The 21,148-nt window shown below is 42.2% G+C and overlaps 2 protein-coding genes across 29 annotated transcripts in view; both read right to left on the bottom strand.

Moving 5' to 3' along the window:
- The window catches only part of LOC132908258 (twitchin), an 81,342-nt gene extending 79,087 nt beyond the window's left edge, over nt 1-2,255 (bottom strand). For all 28 annotated transcript variants that reach the window (XM_060962062.1, XM_060962063.1, XM_060962064.1 and 25 more), the window contains exon 1: nt 1,791-2,255. The gene's annotated coding sequence lies outside the window, so the exon portion shown is untranslated. The remainder of the gene's footprint in view (nt 1-1,790) is intronic.
- Nucleotides 2,256-10,352: 8,097 nt separating this feature from the next.
- On the bottom strand, nt 10,353-20,052 carry LOC132908285 (Na(+)/H(+) exchange regulatory cofactor NHE-RF1). Its single transcript, XM_060962169.1, has 2 exons — nt 19,046-20,052; nt 10,353-13,149 (listed from the first exon to the last, which is right to left on the bottom strand). The coding sequence occupies exons 1-2, from the start codon at nt 19,469-19,471 to the stop codon at nt 12,805-12,807; spliced, it is 771 nt and encodes a 256-aa protein (XP_060818152.1). The 5' UTR covers nt 19,472-20,052; the 3' UTR covers nt 10,353-12,804.
- Nucleotides 20,053-21,148: the final 1,096 nt, after the last annotated feature.

The raw sequence follows: 21,148 nt of genomic DNA, 5'->3' as shown, positions 1-21,148 counted from the left end.
GTAAGCTCGGCAAGTGCACTAAATTCGACCTAGAAGTTAAAATTATTGGTCGAGGCATGCGTTTCGTCGCTCTCTTCTTCCGTCTACGCTACTATTTTCCCTGCATCGCTCTTGTCGCAACGTCTATTTCCGTGGACTGAGTCAAATCTATAGCAAGAGAAATCGTACATCGTGGAAATGTTGCTGGTCGCGTAATTCTTTTCTTCTCTCGCGTACGTAGGAACACGAGCCACGAACATTTAGGAGGATACAGAGAGTATTTATAGCGCTAATCGCATGAAACGAGCATGTCGGAAGGCGCTACGGTACAATTTTTAAATTGTCCGTGAAAGATACGACGAGACTGAAAGAGTAAACGATATATCGATATTCGACTATGACCAGCGAACACCAAAACAATGAATTAGTCATCCGTGCTAATTTCAACCAGGCCTCACCATCAACAGGTGTAATTTTCAGGTTGGCTGACCATGAAGTTTATAAATATCGTGGAATTATCAAGCGCGTCGAGCGTACGCGATCGACCATGAATTTTTGACAAATCCACCAACGTCCGTCCGTTCGTATTTCTAACATACTTTTAAACCGATCTCTCCTTTACGTTCCTCGGATACTTTACCACATTTTCTCATCCATCGCGTACTTTGTGTGTTTATATTCGCGCGTATACATATATACGTATTATATTACTTGTATGTTTATATTCGCCTACGTGCAAATATTCTATCCGTTTCTTTTTATCATTCGTCTATTGGTTTTCGCTATTATGGTCGATGGTAGCAACGTCGTTCCGTGTCGAGAATAAAGGAGAGACGATTTCGAAGGAGAAAAGAAAGAGACGAAAGAAGGCGAAAGTGGCGGATAGATCGACCGACGACGATCGAACGAATTTGCAAAAGGTGCGAGAGAAAAGCCGACAAAGCGAGAAAAATATAGTTGGATAGATGGTTGGAACGTCGAACGAGACGACGAACCGTTCCTGCTCGCGTTACGCCCTTCTAAAAATAAGTAGACTTCGAGCCTAGATACCTAGATAGTAGTCTACGAATAGTTTTCGGTGGTCGGACTCGAACAGACTCGTGGCAATTAGTCAGCAAGCCGCTAGACCACCGTTTCGACCACGAATCATCGAAATCTCTTTCGATGCATCGTTGTTCGCAACGGTCCGCTTCTGGGCCCACGGCGCCTCGTCTTCTTCTTCTCGGAGCGACACGCGTGTCAAGGTCGTCGTACCGATCGCCATCGATTCCAAGATTCTATCTCTCGCGAGCGGAATTTTTCGCCGTTCGAATCTATCGCCGTTTAAAATCGTCGTACGGTCGATACCACTCGCGCATTACGTTTCGTCGACTTTCCATTTGCACGGAAATCTTCGAATCTCGTTTACCGTTGCAACGATCGATCGCAAGATTGCACGTAACGCGCACAAGAATCGAAGAATCGTCCAGCTGAAAGAATAGCTTACGCACCGGCGTCCTGATCCAACGATCTCCAAGGGAATACGAACGAGTACAGCACTTGATGGTGCGGTCGCCAACGAAACGTAACACTTTGAAGCACTGAAGCACCAAAAGCACCCACGAGTCACCATAGACGAAGGTGGAACAGGGTATACGTTGGAAGGAAATCGGCAAGACGATAAAGGAGGAACGAAAAAGGGGGATGTTTAACGCGATGGCGTTAAGGAAGAAAGGGCGCACTGTGTACTTCGTCCATTTTCGCACATTCGTATGCTCGCTCGTATACCCTCTCACGATCAAGGATCCAGTCTGTGAAACGGGAAAACTTACTTGAAGCGAGCGTTGAAATATCCAAATGGTTAGACGAGTAAATACGGCCCGTCGATGGCCGTTCCGGCGATAGAAATCCTCGATTGCTGGCACCTTGGGAGGATTTAACGTGGATCTGTGGCTCGAGCTCGCGGCTCGTCGCAATCGCGCACTTTGATTCTCGAAAGTCGAAGTGAAATTACGCGTACGAACGTAGAAAAAGAGAGAGAGAAAAAGAGAGAGAGAGAGAGAGAGAAAAAGAAACGAGTGGGAAAAAAAAAGAGAGAAATTTCTTTGATATTCGATCGTCTTTGTCGTGGTCGTCGTCACTGTGTGGTCGTCGCTCCGTTTATAACGTATCCTGTTCGTTTGGCCCTGTCTCTTGTCTCTTCTTTGATACGGAGCGCCTGTCTTGGCCGTCCCAGTCACCGGGGCCCCGCGCGCCAACTAACCACACGAAATATCGCCGTGACACCTCGACGTCGGGTCCAGCGTCTCTGCGTCGGCGCAACTTCCACGATAACCGCTCCTGCCCGATCTCCCCACCCTAAGAACGCCTACGCCGTCGAATCTCGAGGCTCGCTCCTGACACTGAGGCCAGCCGAGTCCTGCGCGATCGTCCACCGCCTGACACGCAGGATCCGCATCACCCACGACCTACACACCCCTTTCGCCAACCTCCGCCCAGTTTCCTCTACCAACGTCCAGCTCTCCCTCTACAATATCCATGCTTTTCACCATCCACCCTTTTTTCTTGGCACTTACCCTGCTATTGAACTTGAAAGCTTGTAATTAGTGGGGGATCGAGGTATTCGCAACCAATGAAGTTGACACTACCGTGCGAAAATAACAGCGGACGCGCTCTTCGTTTTACCTTCGCGTTTTACGACCGTTTCTTCTTCTTGCGATGACTCGAACGAACCAACGTCGAGTTTCGATCCGAGTTATTCGAGTCTGAAGGAATCTGCGAACGAAAGCGATTTTACGAATACTGGAAACTCGAAAGATCGACGGTTCGACGGTTTGAAGCAGCTTCGGTTGGAAAGGAAAACGAGGGCCGAGAGGTGCAAGGTCTTCCTTCTCAGGTTTCTTTGTTTCACCGCGGAAAAACGCGGTACGCGTACACGGAGGATACGTGCGGGATAAAAAAAGAAGATAAATGACCTTATAGCAGGTTAATTGCTGCTGTAACCAAATTAGCCGGATGACGGAACGTCGGAGAAATCAGCGTGCAAGAATTTTACGTCGACGTCCTCGAGTCGAAATTAGACTACGTGTAGCGGTTTAACGATTATTCTTACCCTTAAATATAATCAAAGAATGTATCTCATCGGGACCGATGAATCAAGAAGAGCATATTTAACAGTACGTTCGTTTATAGACAGCACCAAATTAAGCATCTACGTTTCGACGATCCAACGTCCATAGATATCGAAGGCGCGCTGTCCGATACCGCGTCGATGTAGCAAACTTTGACCGTAAAATCGTATTCCCGGACAAAGGTGGAAAGATATCAGCGTCGGTAGGAAATAGAACATCGTACGAAGAAGGAGAAGTGGGTCTTGGCCACAGTCCTCGACGAAAATAAGTTTTCCGGCCGCATCGGTACTTTCGACGACCGATCGACCTTTTTCTTTATTTTTTATTTCGCAAACCTTCTCGTCCTTCGTATAATTTCACGGATAACGGCGTTTGATTCACGAATCGGTAAATCCGCGAGCGCGCTTTACTCCGCGGAGTATTCCAACTTCTATGAGACATTTTTGGCCAGCTTTCAAAATTTCGATCGAGTACACAGCGATCGATACACGATATCTGCTCGAATTTCCTCCGATTCTCGTCTGACTAACACAGTTTATATTTCCACGCGCTCTCTTCTCGCCGAGCTACCTCGCCACCCACTTCTGCCAACACTCGCCATATACTTGTTCTTCTCTTACGTCGATTGTTAGCTTTCGCGTATTAACCATTTTCGATGGAAACCTAATCGACATCAACGTACAGACGTACGCGAGGAAGCTCGAAGCGGATGCTCGAAGGGAAGAAACGAGAGTTCGCCAGTGGCGGAGCGAAACGACCACGGAGTGATCGACAGAGGATTGGCGAGAGAGTGGAAATGAGAACACGCGTAATGCAAACGAAAGATTTTTCATTCGTACGGAGAAACGTTAGGATACGTTCTGGCGTGCGGTTAACAAACAAGATATCGCAAGAGAGATAAAGAGGAAGAGCTCGAAGGAGAAATCTCGCACACGGTGTCGAGATACGAGTCTCCCTCGGTTCTGGCAAGCCAAGCACTTTTCTAAATATACACGATCACCCCTCACCGCCCGATCTATCTTTGCGTATTAGAATCTATACCTAACGACCTGAACACTCGCGCTTCCATCGTTTCGCGTCGCGGATATCCACCAACTTGTTCGAGAACTGGTCGATCTACCTCGAGATTATGACAGACCAACCGTTGCGATTAGCCAACATTTTCCTTCCTTCGGAGCCGTAAATCGATTACGGCCGTGCGTACTATGCAAATTAAACAAATAAGATGTCTCTTAAATGCGTGTACTCGTAAATACTCTGCGATACATTATGTCACGAGAGTTGAATTACAGGAGTTTTATATCAGCTTGCTGCACAAGATCCGCGCGCCAAAGCGAAATCAAGTAAATTTGATTTACGACGAGCGTCTGTTTGCGTTATTCCTTTGTTATAGAAATCTTTGGATTTATCGTTGGGAGAAGGACTCGTGCTTTTTGTTCTTCTTAAAATTACTTGGTCTTTTCTATGCAAACAGTTTCGTCGGAATAAGACAAAGATCTATCGTTCGATTCTTTGGAAATGAGTCGATCGAGAGTCAAACACCGAAACGATATACCAGAGTCGCATAAACGAAACAATGTGGAGGAAATAAAATAGACAGGTTCGAAAAATTTGTTAAATAAATTACGATAGAAGAATAACGTCTGCGCTTTGCAAACAAGAAAAGATAATTTGTCAGAGCGCTATAAATATTCCGATTGCTTCGAACCTGCTAAACTCGTAGGATTCACTCGTAGGAAGACGACAATTCGTGGAATTCGTTTTTACGATCTCGATGCGAGTGCCATGGTATTCGACGAGTCCTGTTTATTTCCTAAAATGAGAATAACAGGGAAGATGTATTCGCGTTTCGCGCAGATTACAGCGAAAGCGACCGTGAAAATTCGACCCGGAATGATAGACGAGAGGTCGTCGATACGGTCGAATCGGATGTTGCCGGGTGATTTACGAGCAAGTATGAGAGCGGTTGTTTGCGGGAAAATAAGCAAATCGGCGGCGCTGCGTAAATTTTGCGTTTTCGCGGAAACGAAAACACGAGAGTGGAAGGAGAAAAATGGCAGAGAATGTTTCAACAGGATGAGCAAGAAGCCTGGCGTGGTTTATTCTACGTTAATAGTACTCGGCTTTCGAAACTGCATCGCGTACTTCTGCTAATTCCGATGAATCGACGCAGCCACGTATCGCGCGGAGAACGCGCGCCTGACGACGTACGTTTTTGCGCCTGTGACGTACCTTTCTCGCAAGTCTGGAGCGCCGTTACATCTTCGGACCTGCCCTTTGCGTTGCCTGACTAAAAATACCCGGCAAATCATGCACAACCAGCTGCCTTAAATTCCCAATTGTGGAATACGTTACGTTATTTTCGCCACTCGAACCGAGTTGTCCGTTTCGTGTTTTTTAACATTACGCAAGATAGAACACCCGTGACGCTTCCGTTCACCGTCGACGCGTCACACGGCATTCCAAGTTTTACATATAACCCAGAAAGAGACGCTTAACGTCATTCGTTCGGTAACGAACGAACGAACCATGCCGCTAAAATTTCTCGCGCGTTATGCTCGAAATATTTTTAGTATGCTTTACTTTTAGCTCGGAACACGAACAAGAAAAAAAGAAGAAAAACAAAGGTAATCCGCGACTCTTTCGTTAGATTACTCCATTTCCACTCTGTGCTCTCGGAAGCGTCCTTTCTCTCGTGCCTCGTGTCTCTTTCACCCTTCGCAAACTCCAACGACGATAACGCAACGACCAAGAATTCCCGATGAATGAATTCAGAACGAATTACTTCGTTGCAAGATCTCCTTTTCGATAAGCAGCAATAGCGGTATTTATCTCGAGCAAATACAGACTACGGTCTCTCGACCGACCTAAATACAATATCGCGAGCGATTCGCGCGCAGAACCACGTTTATTTGCCCTCGATGTTTTTACAGTGCCACCACGATGCGCTTGTTATCGTTGCACCGGTGAACGATGGAAATGGATGAAATGCTATAGATACGTAGGTACTAGAACGTTACTCGTTATACACGTGTACGTATATTTTGACGATAACTATGGTAAAAAGAGAAGCGGATTTAGAAAGGGGAGACGCGACAAGAACCCGAGTATCCACGTGTCACTTATTTGTTCGTTTATCAGATTTTCTTGGGAGCGAGTGGACCCGAGTGGGCGAATGGCTCGAGTATATGGAACGGCGAATCTAAACTTAGTCGTTGGTCTGTTCTGGAAATAGATGTTATGAGTGCGAGGACAGGACAAGATACCGGCCCCTATTATGCGTACGACTACGTTTCGCCAACGATCCCCTTTCCATCCTCTTTACGCTCGCCAATTCCTTTTACAGCAGCAACACTTTCTTCTCCCAACGAGCTTACTTTTCAATCTCGCCGATCGGATGCCTCTTACGCGGCAAATTAGCGAGTAACAGCGTTGGCAAATTGGCAAGAATAGAGCGATCAATGACGATAACTGGCGATTTAGAAAATTTCTTTGATTACCGGATCCTCCGCTTTACTCCGCTTTACCGCGTCTCTTCAATTTCACGATCTGCAAAAATTCACAGAATACGATATAACGCGAGAAAATATACAAAGTATCCAAGTAGAGTGTTTCCTACATGATATTCGATATGTAAGTTGCTACCAAACTCCTATCTGGTATTAGGTTGCCCGAAAGGTGTCTTTCTTTCGCAGACACGTCTTTCACGACGACGCGTCTTTATACAAAAATGAGACCCGATCGAACCTAATGTGATCTTTATTTTGATAGAACAAAATCCATCGTACGTAATTCGATAAAATGATATAAAAGGCAAAAAGGCTGCGCATCCGTTATTTCCTTATAAAAGGAGACACTTTTCGCGGTGATTATGAATTTCATTCATTACCAGACTTGCTACTGTTACGTAAACGTATTTATCAATAACATTATAGTATTTATTTGGTAACGGCAACTGACAACTTTGGCGCTATTTTTCTTATTAATTATAAACTTTATACGCTATACTAGTCGCTAAATTTCTGACGTTGTTCGAACCACCTCGCACGTACGTGTCGCAAGGATTCGTCGACGAAATCTTTACATATAACGTAATGGTAATGTAAAATGGTAACTCGTACAATTTTGGTCGAATCACGCGAGACAGTCTCGATGGGACTATCGACAATTTCTAGTAACAAAATCTCGTTAACGTTATTTGGATTTTAATCTATAAATTTGATAATAAGAAGCACGTGTGTGCGTTATAGTATTGAACGTTCGTTTCATTCCGATTCATAATAATTAAGCACATGGCGCCCGAGTTTATGGCACACGGATCCACTTAGTGTTTACAAATTTTCACGGTATAGCTACGTAGATAGATAGCTAGAGTACAAAAGTGTCGACAAAATGCTCGTCGTATGTATCGGAACGTCTATTTATCGAGCTGATATCTATTTTGGGAAAAATTGCATCTTCGAATAACGCGGTGAAAAGCGATGATATAATTAACAACTGACCGGTAGTCGCAGAGAACATTTCGAAACATTTCTCGACTATACAGCGAACGTTTGTACGTACGTTTAAGGAAAATTTGCAAATCCAACAGTGTGCGCAATGCACATAGTGGTCGTGCAAAAATATACGAATAATACTCGTAATATGAATATAATATTTCGTAGGTAAAAGAAATCTCTGTTTAGATATCGTGTCTTCGGCCGTGTTCGTAAAAACTCGTACGTCTACGTAAATAGTCTGCAGTGTGAAATTGACCGTCGGATATTTCGAATTACGATTTTCGCTATGGGAAATGGTCGCGAAATATTTCGCGGAGAAAATCGCTAAACAGTCTTCGTTGACGTAGAAAGACGTAATCGCGTAAATTATTTGCAGAGCAAAACGAAAAAAAAGATGAGATACGAAGAAGAATGCTGAAAAGTCGAGGAGGTGAGAAATCATGATGGAGGAAATTTGAAATTTTTATCGATCCCGTCATTTGTTTCAGCTGCAAACCTTCAGTCGGCTTCGATAAATAAACTCTTTCTCTTTCAACCTGGAATCAGCCGAAATCGAGTTCCCGAAATTCATCCTTACGTACATATGTAAAAATGATAAACCCGGGGACCAAAACTCTACGATTCTGCATTTCTTGTCCCTCTATTCTTAGACTACTAAACTCCCACGCGGTTATTTAATATCCCAGACACGTACTATTTACCGATGCTTTACACAATTTGACAATTCTATCGTATAACAGGTTCGCAAGACAATGCATGCTTGAAATTGTTTTCGAATATAATTTAGTCTGATATATTTATCGACCGTCGGTTACTTCCGCGTTATTAAAACTTATCTTTCCTCGACTGAATTTATTTTCTTCTAAATAGCTCTTAATTTTAATATCGTACTAGTTAATCGTTACATTTCGACTTCCTACTATTTAACGTCGAAATTAAAGTGTATCGGTAGGCAACGATAATAGAAATAATTACGACCATGTTAGTTGAGGTTACGTCGTGCAATATTTTGTTGCGCCGAACTTTCTTTTTATCGGATGCCGCTTAAATATCGAACGATTCGCATCGATGATTTGACTTATTGGTAAGGTATGGTAAGACGAAGAAGCCGTCTCGATATCGGGAGTGGACGAGACGATCGGCACGATTCCAAAAAGCAGGCAATCCCCGATAATCTCGAAATAACGAAAACCTCATCCCTTCTCTCGCGCAGCATCGCGACGATATGTCGCGCTTCTTCCTTCCGTCTTCGTCGCGCCAATGCCGCCTCTGTAGTTCCCTCTCCTTTTCACCCATGGCTGCACGAACGCCGGTATTTTTGGTCGTGGCGCGACGAAGAAAATGCGATTTCTGCGTGCATACGAATGACCGAGATCGCGAGCCCATACGTTGGAAAGAGAAAGACTATGGAGAAGTGGGATCGAAAGGTGCGAGTGTATACACGTGGATTTGAGAAAGAAGAGAAAAGAGAAACGATGGATGAAGAAGGAGAGGAAGAGAGAGAGAGGAAGAGAGAGAAAGAGAGATGTATAGTAGAGAGACAAGGAGAGCAAACATCATCGTGAAAACGGTTAGCGCCGTCGGCGTAACTTGAGAGCTTTTCGGACCCTGCAACCATATATGTCCGCCTCGCGCACTCTCTCTCACTCGCGCCACGCTCAATCCCGTCGTGCTCTCTCGCTTCCACTTACCACTCAAAGAATCTGCCTTTACACCCTTCTTCCGCTACTTTTTCATCGTACCACCGATCCGACACGGTGCTGTTAATTTGCCAGTAATTTACTTCCTCTGTTTTTCACGAGCCAACATCTTCAACCACTTTTTCTTTTACTTGACTGACAGTGTTAACTATCGCTGCACGACTGCATCCTTCCGAAAATATGTACGCGGCCTTCTCTACTCCACAACATCGACCATTCATCTCGTACGCATAATGTAAGTTTCACAATGACTTCTTAAAAACACCAAGTACTGGAAAAATGTGCGGATCAAAACGCAAGACAAAAAGCGTAGAGATATACGACAAATTACATATTGGGTCTACGGATATGTCGTATAAACCCATAGACATTTAGCGTTTTATTCACAAACGACGAATTTTTTCTACCATAGAAGTAACTAGAAACTTATCGCATAGTCGCGATTATTAAAATAGGTGCATTGATCGATCGGAAGAACGATAGATGGAGGAAAGTATCGATTCTTCGATAAGTTGTATCGTCGATTGAAAGATCTTATAAATAATGCCATAGACGAAATTTAGTATAGATCCGATATGCAATGTATTTTCATATCAGAGAATTTGAAGTTTCTAGAGTTAGAACCACATCTACAGTTAGAATCTTCTCACTACATATTCTCGTGTCACTTCCGACATTACCGACTCGGGACGGAATACGATCATAGCGTCATCGGTGCTAGGAATTAAAAGCAAATTTCCGGCGAGTACTTATTTCGAAAATAAAGAACAACATCGACGATAATTTTACTAGATTTTTTCAAAGATACACTGCACAACGACGACGGTGTTACAGCTCAAAAGGATCGAGAAATTGATCAAAGTGTTTCGAGACGTAAATTAGGTGTAACAAAAGTTATGGGTTGATACGTATATTTAACTAGCCGTTAACCTATAAAGGTTGAACATAGAAGCTTCGACTTGCTTTTCCTTCGATCATCTTTTTCGATATGTTGATATATACGTGTTACTTTGAGGACATAACGTACCGACGATGGGAGGTTGTAAGAAATAAAACGAGTCGTATACGTACAATATTATTTATACAGAGATGTACGTAAATGAACATAATTTGATGAATAACGTACAACTAAGTCTTGTCGTCAAACATAATGCTTACAGTTACGCTTAAAAAATACGTTGGATTTGTGCAATAGTTGTAACAACGTGTGTATTTTACCCTCGTTCAGAGCATTTATATACATTTCAAGGAATCGGTGCAATAGTTTGCGTGAAAACTAACATTTCAAAATGTCAAGGGATAGAGTTTGTCGTTTCAAGTATCCGGTATGCTATAATTTCGTTTTCAATACTAGCAGAAATATCGCAAACTGCCTCGAACGCGTGATACGTATGTACTATATCGACGGCCAGCGATATTAACTATGCGAAACAAGGCATGAAGACGATGGTTCGTTCGTTCTTCCGATCGTTGCACCGACCTTGACGCACGAAGATCTAATATTTACAGAAATGAACATGCTTATGCATCGAACTTTGCAAATGTATTGCGATAAAACGAGAAATATGTAAGAATTTACATAGCGTATATTCGGTACAGAGCATAAACCGATAGATCACGATAAGCGAATTAACCTTGAGCGACTCGATCTTCTTGATCGATAATGCGGTCGATCGATCGGTTTCTATAGTGCGCGGTGTTATCGATCGTAATTCGCGATCAAATCGATGTTTTAATTCGTTTGACACCGATTGTCGATGGTAGACGAAAAATATAAGAACAGAAAATTCGAATTTCGATAGACGAAACTCACAAATAAATGAAATTCCACACAAAAACGAATTATTCTTAGGATTACATTTTCCTTTTCAAAGATTACAACCTTTTGTTTCTTCAACTGAACCGTTTTGTTATACATATGTATTTAAAATTTGCATCGTTGAAAATACCGCAAAAGAAGAATTCTATTTTATACATATGTAAAATTTATTTCAAAATAAAAACAGCTTTAACGAAATACGAATTATGAATAAAACAAAACAATTATCTTTGCCTGACTTTAAACAGATAAGAGTCCGCGCTGTAATTACAAAAGCGCTTGATCTTATCAAATCTATCGATCTCCAATAATAGATGTACAACACGAAATATTGTTATTTCTAAGATATCGTACTTTAGTCGTAAAATAGCCATATAGGAATCCTGTTATCGATACTCGCATGACATCATTCGTAGAAAGTGTGACGTCTGATCAATTTATCGATCGATTTATTATCGAATATTAAATGCAATATATCGGCATCCATTATTTGACTCCGATACGTCGATCGAATTAATTATCGTGTCTGAAATTTGTGCGACATAATGCTTGCAATAATATGACGAAATCGGTAATAAATCGTTTCTTTTCTTTGTAACGTTTCATCAAACAAATAATAAAGTAGTGCGTTTCCGCGTGTTACCGATCGGTGTTTATCGTGGCTACAGGAATTACCGCAAAACGGAATGTACGTAGGTACATATCGTGCGAAAAACAAAAGAGCAATAAAAAATAGAACAAAACAACTAGCTTCTAGGTATTCGCGTAAGGTACGAAGCACGACGCAAAAGGATCACGACGGCGATAATTGAAAGTTACACAACAAGTTGTCGTAATATTTAGCAATGTCGAGTTAGAGAGTACCCGAGTTTCCTGCGAATCCTGCGACTCTCTCAACTATATATAGTCGCGTAACGTGGAAATTTGCCCAAGTCTTCCCACTATTGTATCGCCGCATTTTTGCACATCGTTACATTTCTTAAATTACATAATCCATTCGGGTGTTGGCATATTGCTCGTTGTGTCAAATATCGGTTACTTTTGTCCAAAAGATAAGCTCTCCTCTCTACGTGCTACTCGCAAGAACTGGAAGACGCTGTTTACTTGGCAAGCTCTATACACGTTCCTCTTCGATTACAATAAGAAAACGAACGATACGTCAAATTTGATAAGGAATAATGAAAATTACCGATGACGCGCGCGTTACGCGTCGTACACGTCGCGCAACGTTCTATACTTTCTCCCGCGTCGTCGTGAACGTCCTTGGTACGCGCAATTCTCGCTGTATTTAGCGGGACAACTGTATATCTAATGTAACAAGAAACTATTTTAGCGTTCGATCGATTCGGAATACGTTATTACGTTCAGACTTTTCTGCAATTTAGAAACGTTGAAATGCGTTCTTCGTCCGATCTGTAGCAAACCATCCGATTTTAATGGACTCGCAGGTACAAGCAAATACACACAGAGATACGTATAACCGCACGCGTGTATATATGCCCGGTTAGAATTTCAAAAATGTCTATTACCTCGAGCTATTTCTGTCTATACAGTAACTCAGAAAAATATCCGACAGTGTTTTGCGTTCATCCGGATCAGTCAGGACACAAGCATCCTGACCGCTAATAACGAGACAAGAAACAGCACCGCGCAGCATAGCCGACAAGACTATCGAACGAGACGGACAAGAGCAACGGTTATAATTTTTGTACGATGTCAAACTTGTCCTTGAAACCGATCGATTCTTTCTTCGGATCGTATTTCTTGCGCGCAGCCAGCTGGGCTCTAAGTTCTTTGGCGCTCATCTTCAGGTTCAGGCCCTGTCGTGGCTCGTTACCGGTGACGCTGCCGTTTCCGGTATCGTGCACGTGCGCCATCGTCGTCTCGTTCCTGATGTTCCCGTTCCCGTTCTCTCGGCCAGACTCCTCACGTTCGCTCTCGTTCTCGTTCTCGCTCCTGTTCGAAGTTCTCGTCGCACTTGCCGTCAGCGTGCTGCTCTCACTGTGCGAAGTGTCGTTCGATCCACTCGACTTATGCGCGTTCTGAAAAAAGACATTTCCTTTTATAATCTCTTCGTCTATAAGCGTAATATGTATTTTTCCACACACGCGCCAATTTCTACTTGCATATTAGCTACGCTATATGCACGACGAGAGACAAAGACGTACACACGAGTACATGGCGGAACAAAGAAAAGCGTGTAAATGGTAGGAGGAACTCGTGTCACGTATCAAGGCCGATCGTCGACGGCGCGCTACTTTTTTCCGAAATACGCGCTTCGAACAGGTTGAAAATCGGTCGCTTCGAACGAAATCAGCAACGCAAGCCTGGAGAAAATGTTTCTCTACCAGATTGTCTGTTATTCGCAAACTTCTCTAATTATTCGACTTATTATTATTGGATGTTTACGCGAAACCATAATTTGATGAACGCGACAGAAGAAGCGACATCGATGCTGACATTCCTGTCACCTGGAAAATATATTACAATGAGTAGCGAGCTTTGGATATTTTACATATTATATCTTTGGTTAAATTTCCCATAAATGTATACAAATTTACGACGCGATAATTATCAAACGATTACGAATTTCAATCAGATCAGCTTTGATGCTTGCAAGTACAAACGCGATACGATTATTTATAAATGAAACGAATTTACATTATCTTTAGTTATTTATCTTGTATAAATGGAGAAATTATCGTTGCAACGAAGAGTCGACACATTGTGCCGGTTAACGCTACGACTAAATTTTTCAGCTTAAAGAAAATTTACGTTAACGGGGTGCGGTCGAGCGAAACGCTTCAATTTTCCGTTATACAACAGAAAGTGTTTCTCCTTAACGCCCGCCGATAGAAAGTAAGAGCGTGGACGCGGCAATTAATAGACGCGTTACATCGGTCGCAGCATTGTTCTCTTTTCCTGGGTAATGAAGAGATACGCGCGATTCAGACAAGTTTCACACGGGTCAAAAACGATGGACAAATTCGTGGAAGAAACTCATAATGACCTTGGCTCCTGATGCAATATTCCGAACGGTACTTAAAGGAATTCCATCGGCAAAAGGCAAGCGCGATGGAAAACCGGTTCCCAACCACAGGCCGTTTAAATCTCTTCGAAATAATGTTAGTCGGTTTGTCCTGCCGTGGCTCGCTGTTATTGCCGTCGCAATTGAAAAAACTCGCCTCTATCGAAATTTCCTTCGATTACGAACCCAACGATCCTCGAAAATTCATCCCATCACTTTGCGAATTCTTACTACGCTCTGAATTGTGCTACGCGGGATTTGTTCATAGCAGCCAAGTTACTGGAACTCGAGCGACTTGGTTTAAGCTTCGTTCGAATAAAGTTGAGATTCTCTCAACTATTTCAGAGCAGCACCGTCGCTAGATAATTTCCAACTTACTAACATCGATGTTCTAAACCAATTTGACCTTTCTTGAACTTTATATTTAGTACTAAATTATACGTCAGATTTATAATTATGATTAATATCGTGATTAACATTTATATGCCAACTTGATATCCTCTTGAAATCAGGTTATACAAATTCAAACAGTTTGGATTCGCGTAACTTGGCTAATTTAAACGGGACTACAAGCCAAGTTCGTTAGATCGCTTGAATTCGTACCTGCCTCCGAGCAAGCCATTACATTTTCCAACCACTTAATAAGTTCAAGCAACTTTGCTAATCCGAGGGCGATCTCGATAAAAACGAGCGTAAAAACTCGAAAGAATATTTCGAGTCGCGTGAAGTAAAAAAAAAAAAAAAAAAAAAAAAAAACAGACGCACGTTGAACAAACGGTCTCAACTTGTTTGTCATCCTTGAGTGACTCGAATTCGGATAACCTAACTAATACGAACGAGGCTTTGGTAACGTCGAAGGACCGATCGTGATGATGCAACGAACGAAAACGTTCGATATAAACGTGCGAGTCCAATAATGCTATGAATACCTAATACCAGCATAGATCAAGCCGAAGTAACTTTCCATAAAACATCGAGAATCTATGTCGCGGCATTGTTGCGTCGACACCGGCATCCCGCGATTCAATTAATTCCAGCAACCACGAGCTTATATCGTATGCAATCGACTAGAATTGCGATTAATCGTAACCACGATCTTTATAGCGAACGACTAATTCCTTACGTCGAGTATCCCGTTCGAAGTAACAACGGAAGCGACGTCCTTGTTAAACGGTGCGCATGCGCGTTTCAAGAACGCACAAAAAACTATGCGATTACTATTGGAGAGCAAGAAAGGAAAAAAGGATACGTAGCTGGGATCGAATGACGCGTAGTCGCCGGACTGGAAATTATCGATTCGTCCTGTGCTGTTTAGTTGCGCGTATTTAATTATTATTGAGCAGAGAAACACTATGCTCGACCACTGTCCCGATTCCTTTCGGGAGGGGAATCCCCGTTATCTGTATATGCATTCGGCCTGGCTTTTTGGCACGCTTTCTTTGAAAATCGCTGCACACGGAAACCGAATAAGAGCAAATAACGGACGTTTAAAACTAGTCGTTGCCACGAAAGTATTTCACCGATTCGACCGTCGCGTCGTTACTCCGCCGCATTCTGCCACGTTCGTGAAAATCTTCGAAGATCAGACTCGCACGACGAACGGTTTTCCCTCTCATTCGTATACCGTGCATGCCACACGGTTTGCTCTATTGCGCAATAGAAAATGGTGACAGGAAGTTTGACCAGCAGTCTGCACGGAGGCAATTAATTATTTACTATACGTGTGATCAGGCTCGTGACAAGGCAACCTTTTAGCTCGTAAATTACGATGGACGATCGATTAAATCGATCGTGGGTCGCGTAAAAGTGTGAAATTAGCATTCGTGCAAACACGTTAATCGATCCGAGTCTCGATATCCTTTTTTTCCCCCCGATGCGCATACACCGTATCTCATAACTATGAAAATGGCCAAAGAGTTTCAACTATTGCGCGCCGTACCTCGCAATTACGGAATTTAATGGCTTTAAAATTTGCAATTCTTAGAGAAATACGAGAAAGAAACGCGTACTATGCGTGTAATATGCGAAAGTACATAAAATATCGAAAGTATCGTTGCAATTAGTCCGTAGATGCAAACAGATATTTTTACAGATACATCTAGAGAGACGAAACGTATTTAGAGATTCGTTTCACCTACTAAATATTACAAAGAGTATTATATTTTGGATCTGTTTGTTTTACATCTTAGAATTCCCTATAAATGCATAAACATCTGCAATCGGATTATAATATTTGACAGGTAAGAACAACAATCTCTGTGCATAGGTGGCACACCAACGGTTAGTTTACCAACTATATTTGCGAAAACGTGAATTTACACAAAAATCCGACTTTTATCGACAGGTTCGATTATCTCGCGTACTTCCAACATGGTCGTGCCGTGTCTCGTCGTATGTGGTACTCGCGGAAGAAAATTTTATGGTGGTTTTATAGCGTACGAGACAGCGTGTGCAGCACGATCGCGGATACGCGTGCGTCTTCGATTACGTAGCTCGGTAGAACGCGAAATTTACGTAATTTTACGCCGCAAAAATGACCGGATATCCGGTGAGTCCTATCGACGGAGGACGAATCTTTCGATCGCGAGATAGTTGCCGTGATCGGATTCGTGGCGCGAGCGTATCGCGGCAAGACGATCGAACGCGCGGATCCCATGAAAACGAATTAAGGCCAGTGACGTGCCATTTTGTAAAGGAGCAACTTCCGTCGATTAGCACCGTAATTGTTACATCCGAGAATGCTGACGGCGATATCGTTGAACGATAGCACCCCGTTTCTACTCGATAACCGAGCAAACACGGTTAAAACATTCGTCCGATAAATCCAATCGGGCGTCTTGGAATTTCTTCGCGAGAACCGATCGTACAATATAACGAGCAAGAAACGAATCTCGTGATACGCTTTCCTACGTGTCTTATCGCTCGGGAACAAAACGAATGAGTCATTCGGTGCTCGTGAACGCTCACCTTCTAGCAGCAGTGAATCAACCGACGGAAACAAGGAAACTGAAGCCGAAACAGGAAAATTGATTTTTCTAATAATTCCGCGTCTCGAAAGAAGGAGCTGGAATCGTTAGGAAGGAAACGAGATGGAACATGATTCACAGACCTTGAGAAAAAATCCCCGAGTATTTGATTTTGCTTCGTACCAAGCTGAAATTCGCGGACGTGACGCGATGAAATAAATAACGTACAAACGAAACGCTCCATCGCGTGTTAAATTTCAATCCGCTCGTTTACCACTAGGTGTGGCAAAAGTGGATCAACGGATAGATAATTGCGATTCGCTTGATTCCTTCTTTTCCATGATCGAATAGTTTATGCTTTATGATTTAATTATATTTGTAAATATATTATCGATATGCGATCTAATTCTTTTTAACGTTGGAAGAAAATTTCTGGCAAAAAATTTCAAGGAAATATCGCACGTATCGATAATGTTTTGATTTCTCGTCGTACTTAAGACATTTCTGAACGATAAATACACGACTGGTATAATATGCGCGGTATATGTCGAAAATGACTGAAACAACGGAGCGATGTCAAAAATTAGGGAATAAGTTTTATCGAGTGAGAACAGTGCAGTGGTTACACGTAGGAGGCGTCGCACGAGCAAGATGAGTTCGTATTCGTTGAGGCTGCGATAATGGTATCAAAATCTAACGTGTTATCGTTCGACGGCGCTTTACTGGAAAGAAACTAGCGAAAACATGAGATATTTTATCATGGTAGCCTTTTTTAATGTAAAACATTCCCCGTATCGAAACAATATAAACAAGTTCATAAACACTTGCGAGCATGTACATACATATGTATCCGATGCGCCAATTGTACTATATTACATCGTAACATCTGTTCGCCAAACATTATATTTTTAGCGTAGACAATCTTTTCACGACGTTGGACAAGGTGGATTTTCGAACGAGTTATCAAACAGAAACGATGACTCGATAAACGTATCGACGAATGCCTTTTCCGTATTGACGATATTACTTACACGCGTTACACGAATAATCTCGTGCAATTGGTCGGTATTCATTTTCCGAGTATGGAACAAAAAATCGAAATTCCCCGTTTCTACTTATTTGTTCGTGCGTTCACGTATTATACGGTGAGACGACGAGGCAGCGTTCCACGTATGGCGTGCTAACTTTTTCTCTCGCTTCTACTGGCCAACTGTGGTAAACACAGATGTTCAAGACCGCAACCTGGTGAAACACTTATCTCTAAATATGTAATAAAAGAAGACTGTTATTTTACTGCCTTGAAATAACAATGATCCTAGTGCACGTCGTTAAGATGTTGATAAGACGAATCACGATCCAGATATTATGCCAAGATTATTTGTAAAATCAAAATCTACCTTCCTACCAAATTGGATGTTCGCAAAGTGAGAAGCGGGGAACACATTGCGAGAAACACGGTTTATTATTTTGACCAAATCGACACGTTCCTGTGACTCACGTCTAAAGATATTATTGTAGAAAAAACAGTAGGCTAATTCTTAGCTAAATAATACCATTAGATATTAATCGGCGTTTAATAATAATAATAATAATAATAAAAAAAAACTCGTACGTTTTCAAATCGTCGAAGAGCGTTTTAAAACTCCTTAAATTACAAGCTTTATCGCGACTTTTACGACGTCGATAATAACAGATAATTTTTTAAAACGTTCTTGAGAAAAATTCGCAGAGATGCATAGAAAACGATCGCCTACCTCTTGAAGGTGTGATTCTACGTGAGGGGTCACGACAAATAGTCGAACGACCGATACACGTACCGAAGCAACAGGTGGATCGACCGACTCGCTCGAGTCGGTGAAGATTTCGCTGCGTCGGGCAACAGGTAACTTCCAGAAGGTAATTGAGATTTAGAGAAACTGTGTTCGCGAACTAAACTGTACGCACCTCATCCGTGGAGACATTGCTGCCGTTGAGCTCTTCTTGTTCGATACTATTCGGGTTCTTCTCTGGGGTCTTGTTCACCTTGACGTTCGCCATGGTGCCCTTGATAACGATGTTGTTGGCCCTGAAATATTCGTCGGCCTCTTGGTCGACCACCAGTAGTTTCGTCTCATTGGGGAAGGCCTTTATGCGTTCAACAACCTGCTTGTGGGTCTCGTTCGCGATGTTGATCTCGTTAACTTCGATGATTCGATCACCTTGTCGCAAACCAGCAGCCTGACTAGGAGAACCATCGTCCACCTTACCGATAAATTGACCGTTCTTGCCTTTTTCCGCGTGTAGATTGAACCCATAGCCGTCAAAATCATCCCACTTGATGATATGGCAAAGTCGTGCACACGGAATCTTATCACCCTTGAAGGAAGACATGCCTCACCCTCGTAGCGCACTAAACGAAACAAAAGGCGACCGAAACGAGGGGAATCAAAGCCGACTAACAACTAGGCGAGGAAAGAAGACGAAGAAAAGTAACGCGTTACACGGATCGCTACGAGAAAGTTTGCACGCCGTGTCGAACCGCAATCGGTAACAAAATTTTCTGTGCAAGATCGACGATCGAGGCGCGGTCTCACGGCTCGTCCGTACCTCATACGGCGGCTGGTTGACTAGGTGATTGGATAGCTAGCAGGCTCGGCTTCGCCGATTTTCGTCTTCACCTGCCACGAGGCGATTATTCGAACCGACTGGCGGTATGCACTGTCGTGAATCCAAGTGAATCGGTGACCACTAGCGTGGGGGATTCGAAACTTAAAGGTTGGTTTACGCACACACTAGGTCACGTGACCAGTAACCGCGAACGAATTGACAGCTGGAACTTGGAAATATCAAGAATTTAAGAGCAATCGATCGAAAACGACGCAGTAATCGACATAACCAAGAAGCAATCCGTGCGAGACGCTGTCGCTGACTTCGGCTAAAAACTAAGGTAAGTAAGCAAGGAGGAGAGAGAAAGATCGAAAAAATCTCAGGGGAAGGGGAACTAGGAAAACGAAGGTGAACGCAACTAGCTGATTGGACTAACGTAGTGGGGCGGCTCGATGATATTGTTACTTGCGTGACAACTAATATAGCACCATCTATCGGTAGATTAACAAAATACGGATGAATCAACGGGCAAAATGGGAAACATCAAAATTTATCGAATATTATCTTATTATAACGAATACATATTGTTTCTTCGATTATATTGCTCTAATGAACACGTTTCCTTATACAAACGTCACATTATCAACCAGAGTTATAATTCGTTATAATTGCCACTTTATGAAAGAAGAGACTGAACACCTGTTGCAAGCACGTGTTTGATGAATTAAGAGTCGTATTAAGGCATAAAATAAATCACAAAATAGAATTATCTTCCTACGATAAAAATATCGTTGATACGATAAAAAATAACAAACGAAGAAATTACTAACGATTAAGAAAGAAAGAATTATGTATTACTACTTTTGGTATTTGTAGAAGAACCTCTTTACGTCGTAGTTTATATCCGATATAACTGTTAGATGACTTTTATTAACCATCAAACTTGTACTGGTATGATTTGAAATTTTATAAACGTTCAAGGAACAATTGAATGCATGAAATATTACGTTATGACATATACGATATTCGACGCTTGTTTCTGAGTGGAAAAATTTTTGAAACTCAATATATATACTGTTGTTTGAGAAGTGACGTTGTAGTAAACGGTTTTACAGTCCCAAATACTTGAATGCTGTACGTGCATGTTTGGTAAATATTTATACATATGTAGTAAAGTAAACGGATCCACATTTTAGTGGTCACAAAAAATATCTTTCTTAATTTTTGCATTTCAGCATTTTAGTTTAATCTCAAAGAGATAAAAGTTCGTGACGCGATATGCTTCGGCACGTTACGAACATACATACGTGATGTATGAGATTCTTTTTAAATTAGAATTTGCACGTATAAAATATAAATTATAAGTTATAGAATTTATTTTTATTTAAATACAGTATTGGATGTTCAAAGTCAATGAATAAATCGCTACTACAGTAATTATCAATAGTAAATAACTTGGAA

Source organism: Bombus pascuorum, chromosome 6, assembly GCF_905332965.1.
Source record: "Bombus pascuorum chromosome 6, iyBomPasc1.1, whole genome shotgun sequence".
Classification (NCBI taxonomy): Eukaryota; Metazoa; Arthropoda; class Insecta; order Hymenoptera; family Apidae; genus Bombus; species Bombus pascuorum.
Note: the sequence above shows the minus strand (reverse complement) of the source record. Positions and strands in the feature narration are given on the sequence as shown.

Coding starts and splice junctions, on each gene's coding strand:
- LOC132908285 (XM_060962169.1), bottom strand. CDS start 19,471: ATGTCTTCCTTCAAGGGTGATAAGATTCCGTGTGCACGACTTTGCCAT. Junction 13,150..19,045: donor GCAATGTCTCCACGGATGAG/GTGCGTACAGTT, acceptor GTCTTTTTTCAG/AACGCGCATAAGTCGAGTGG.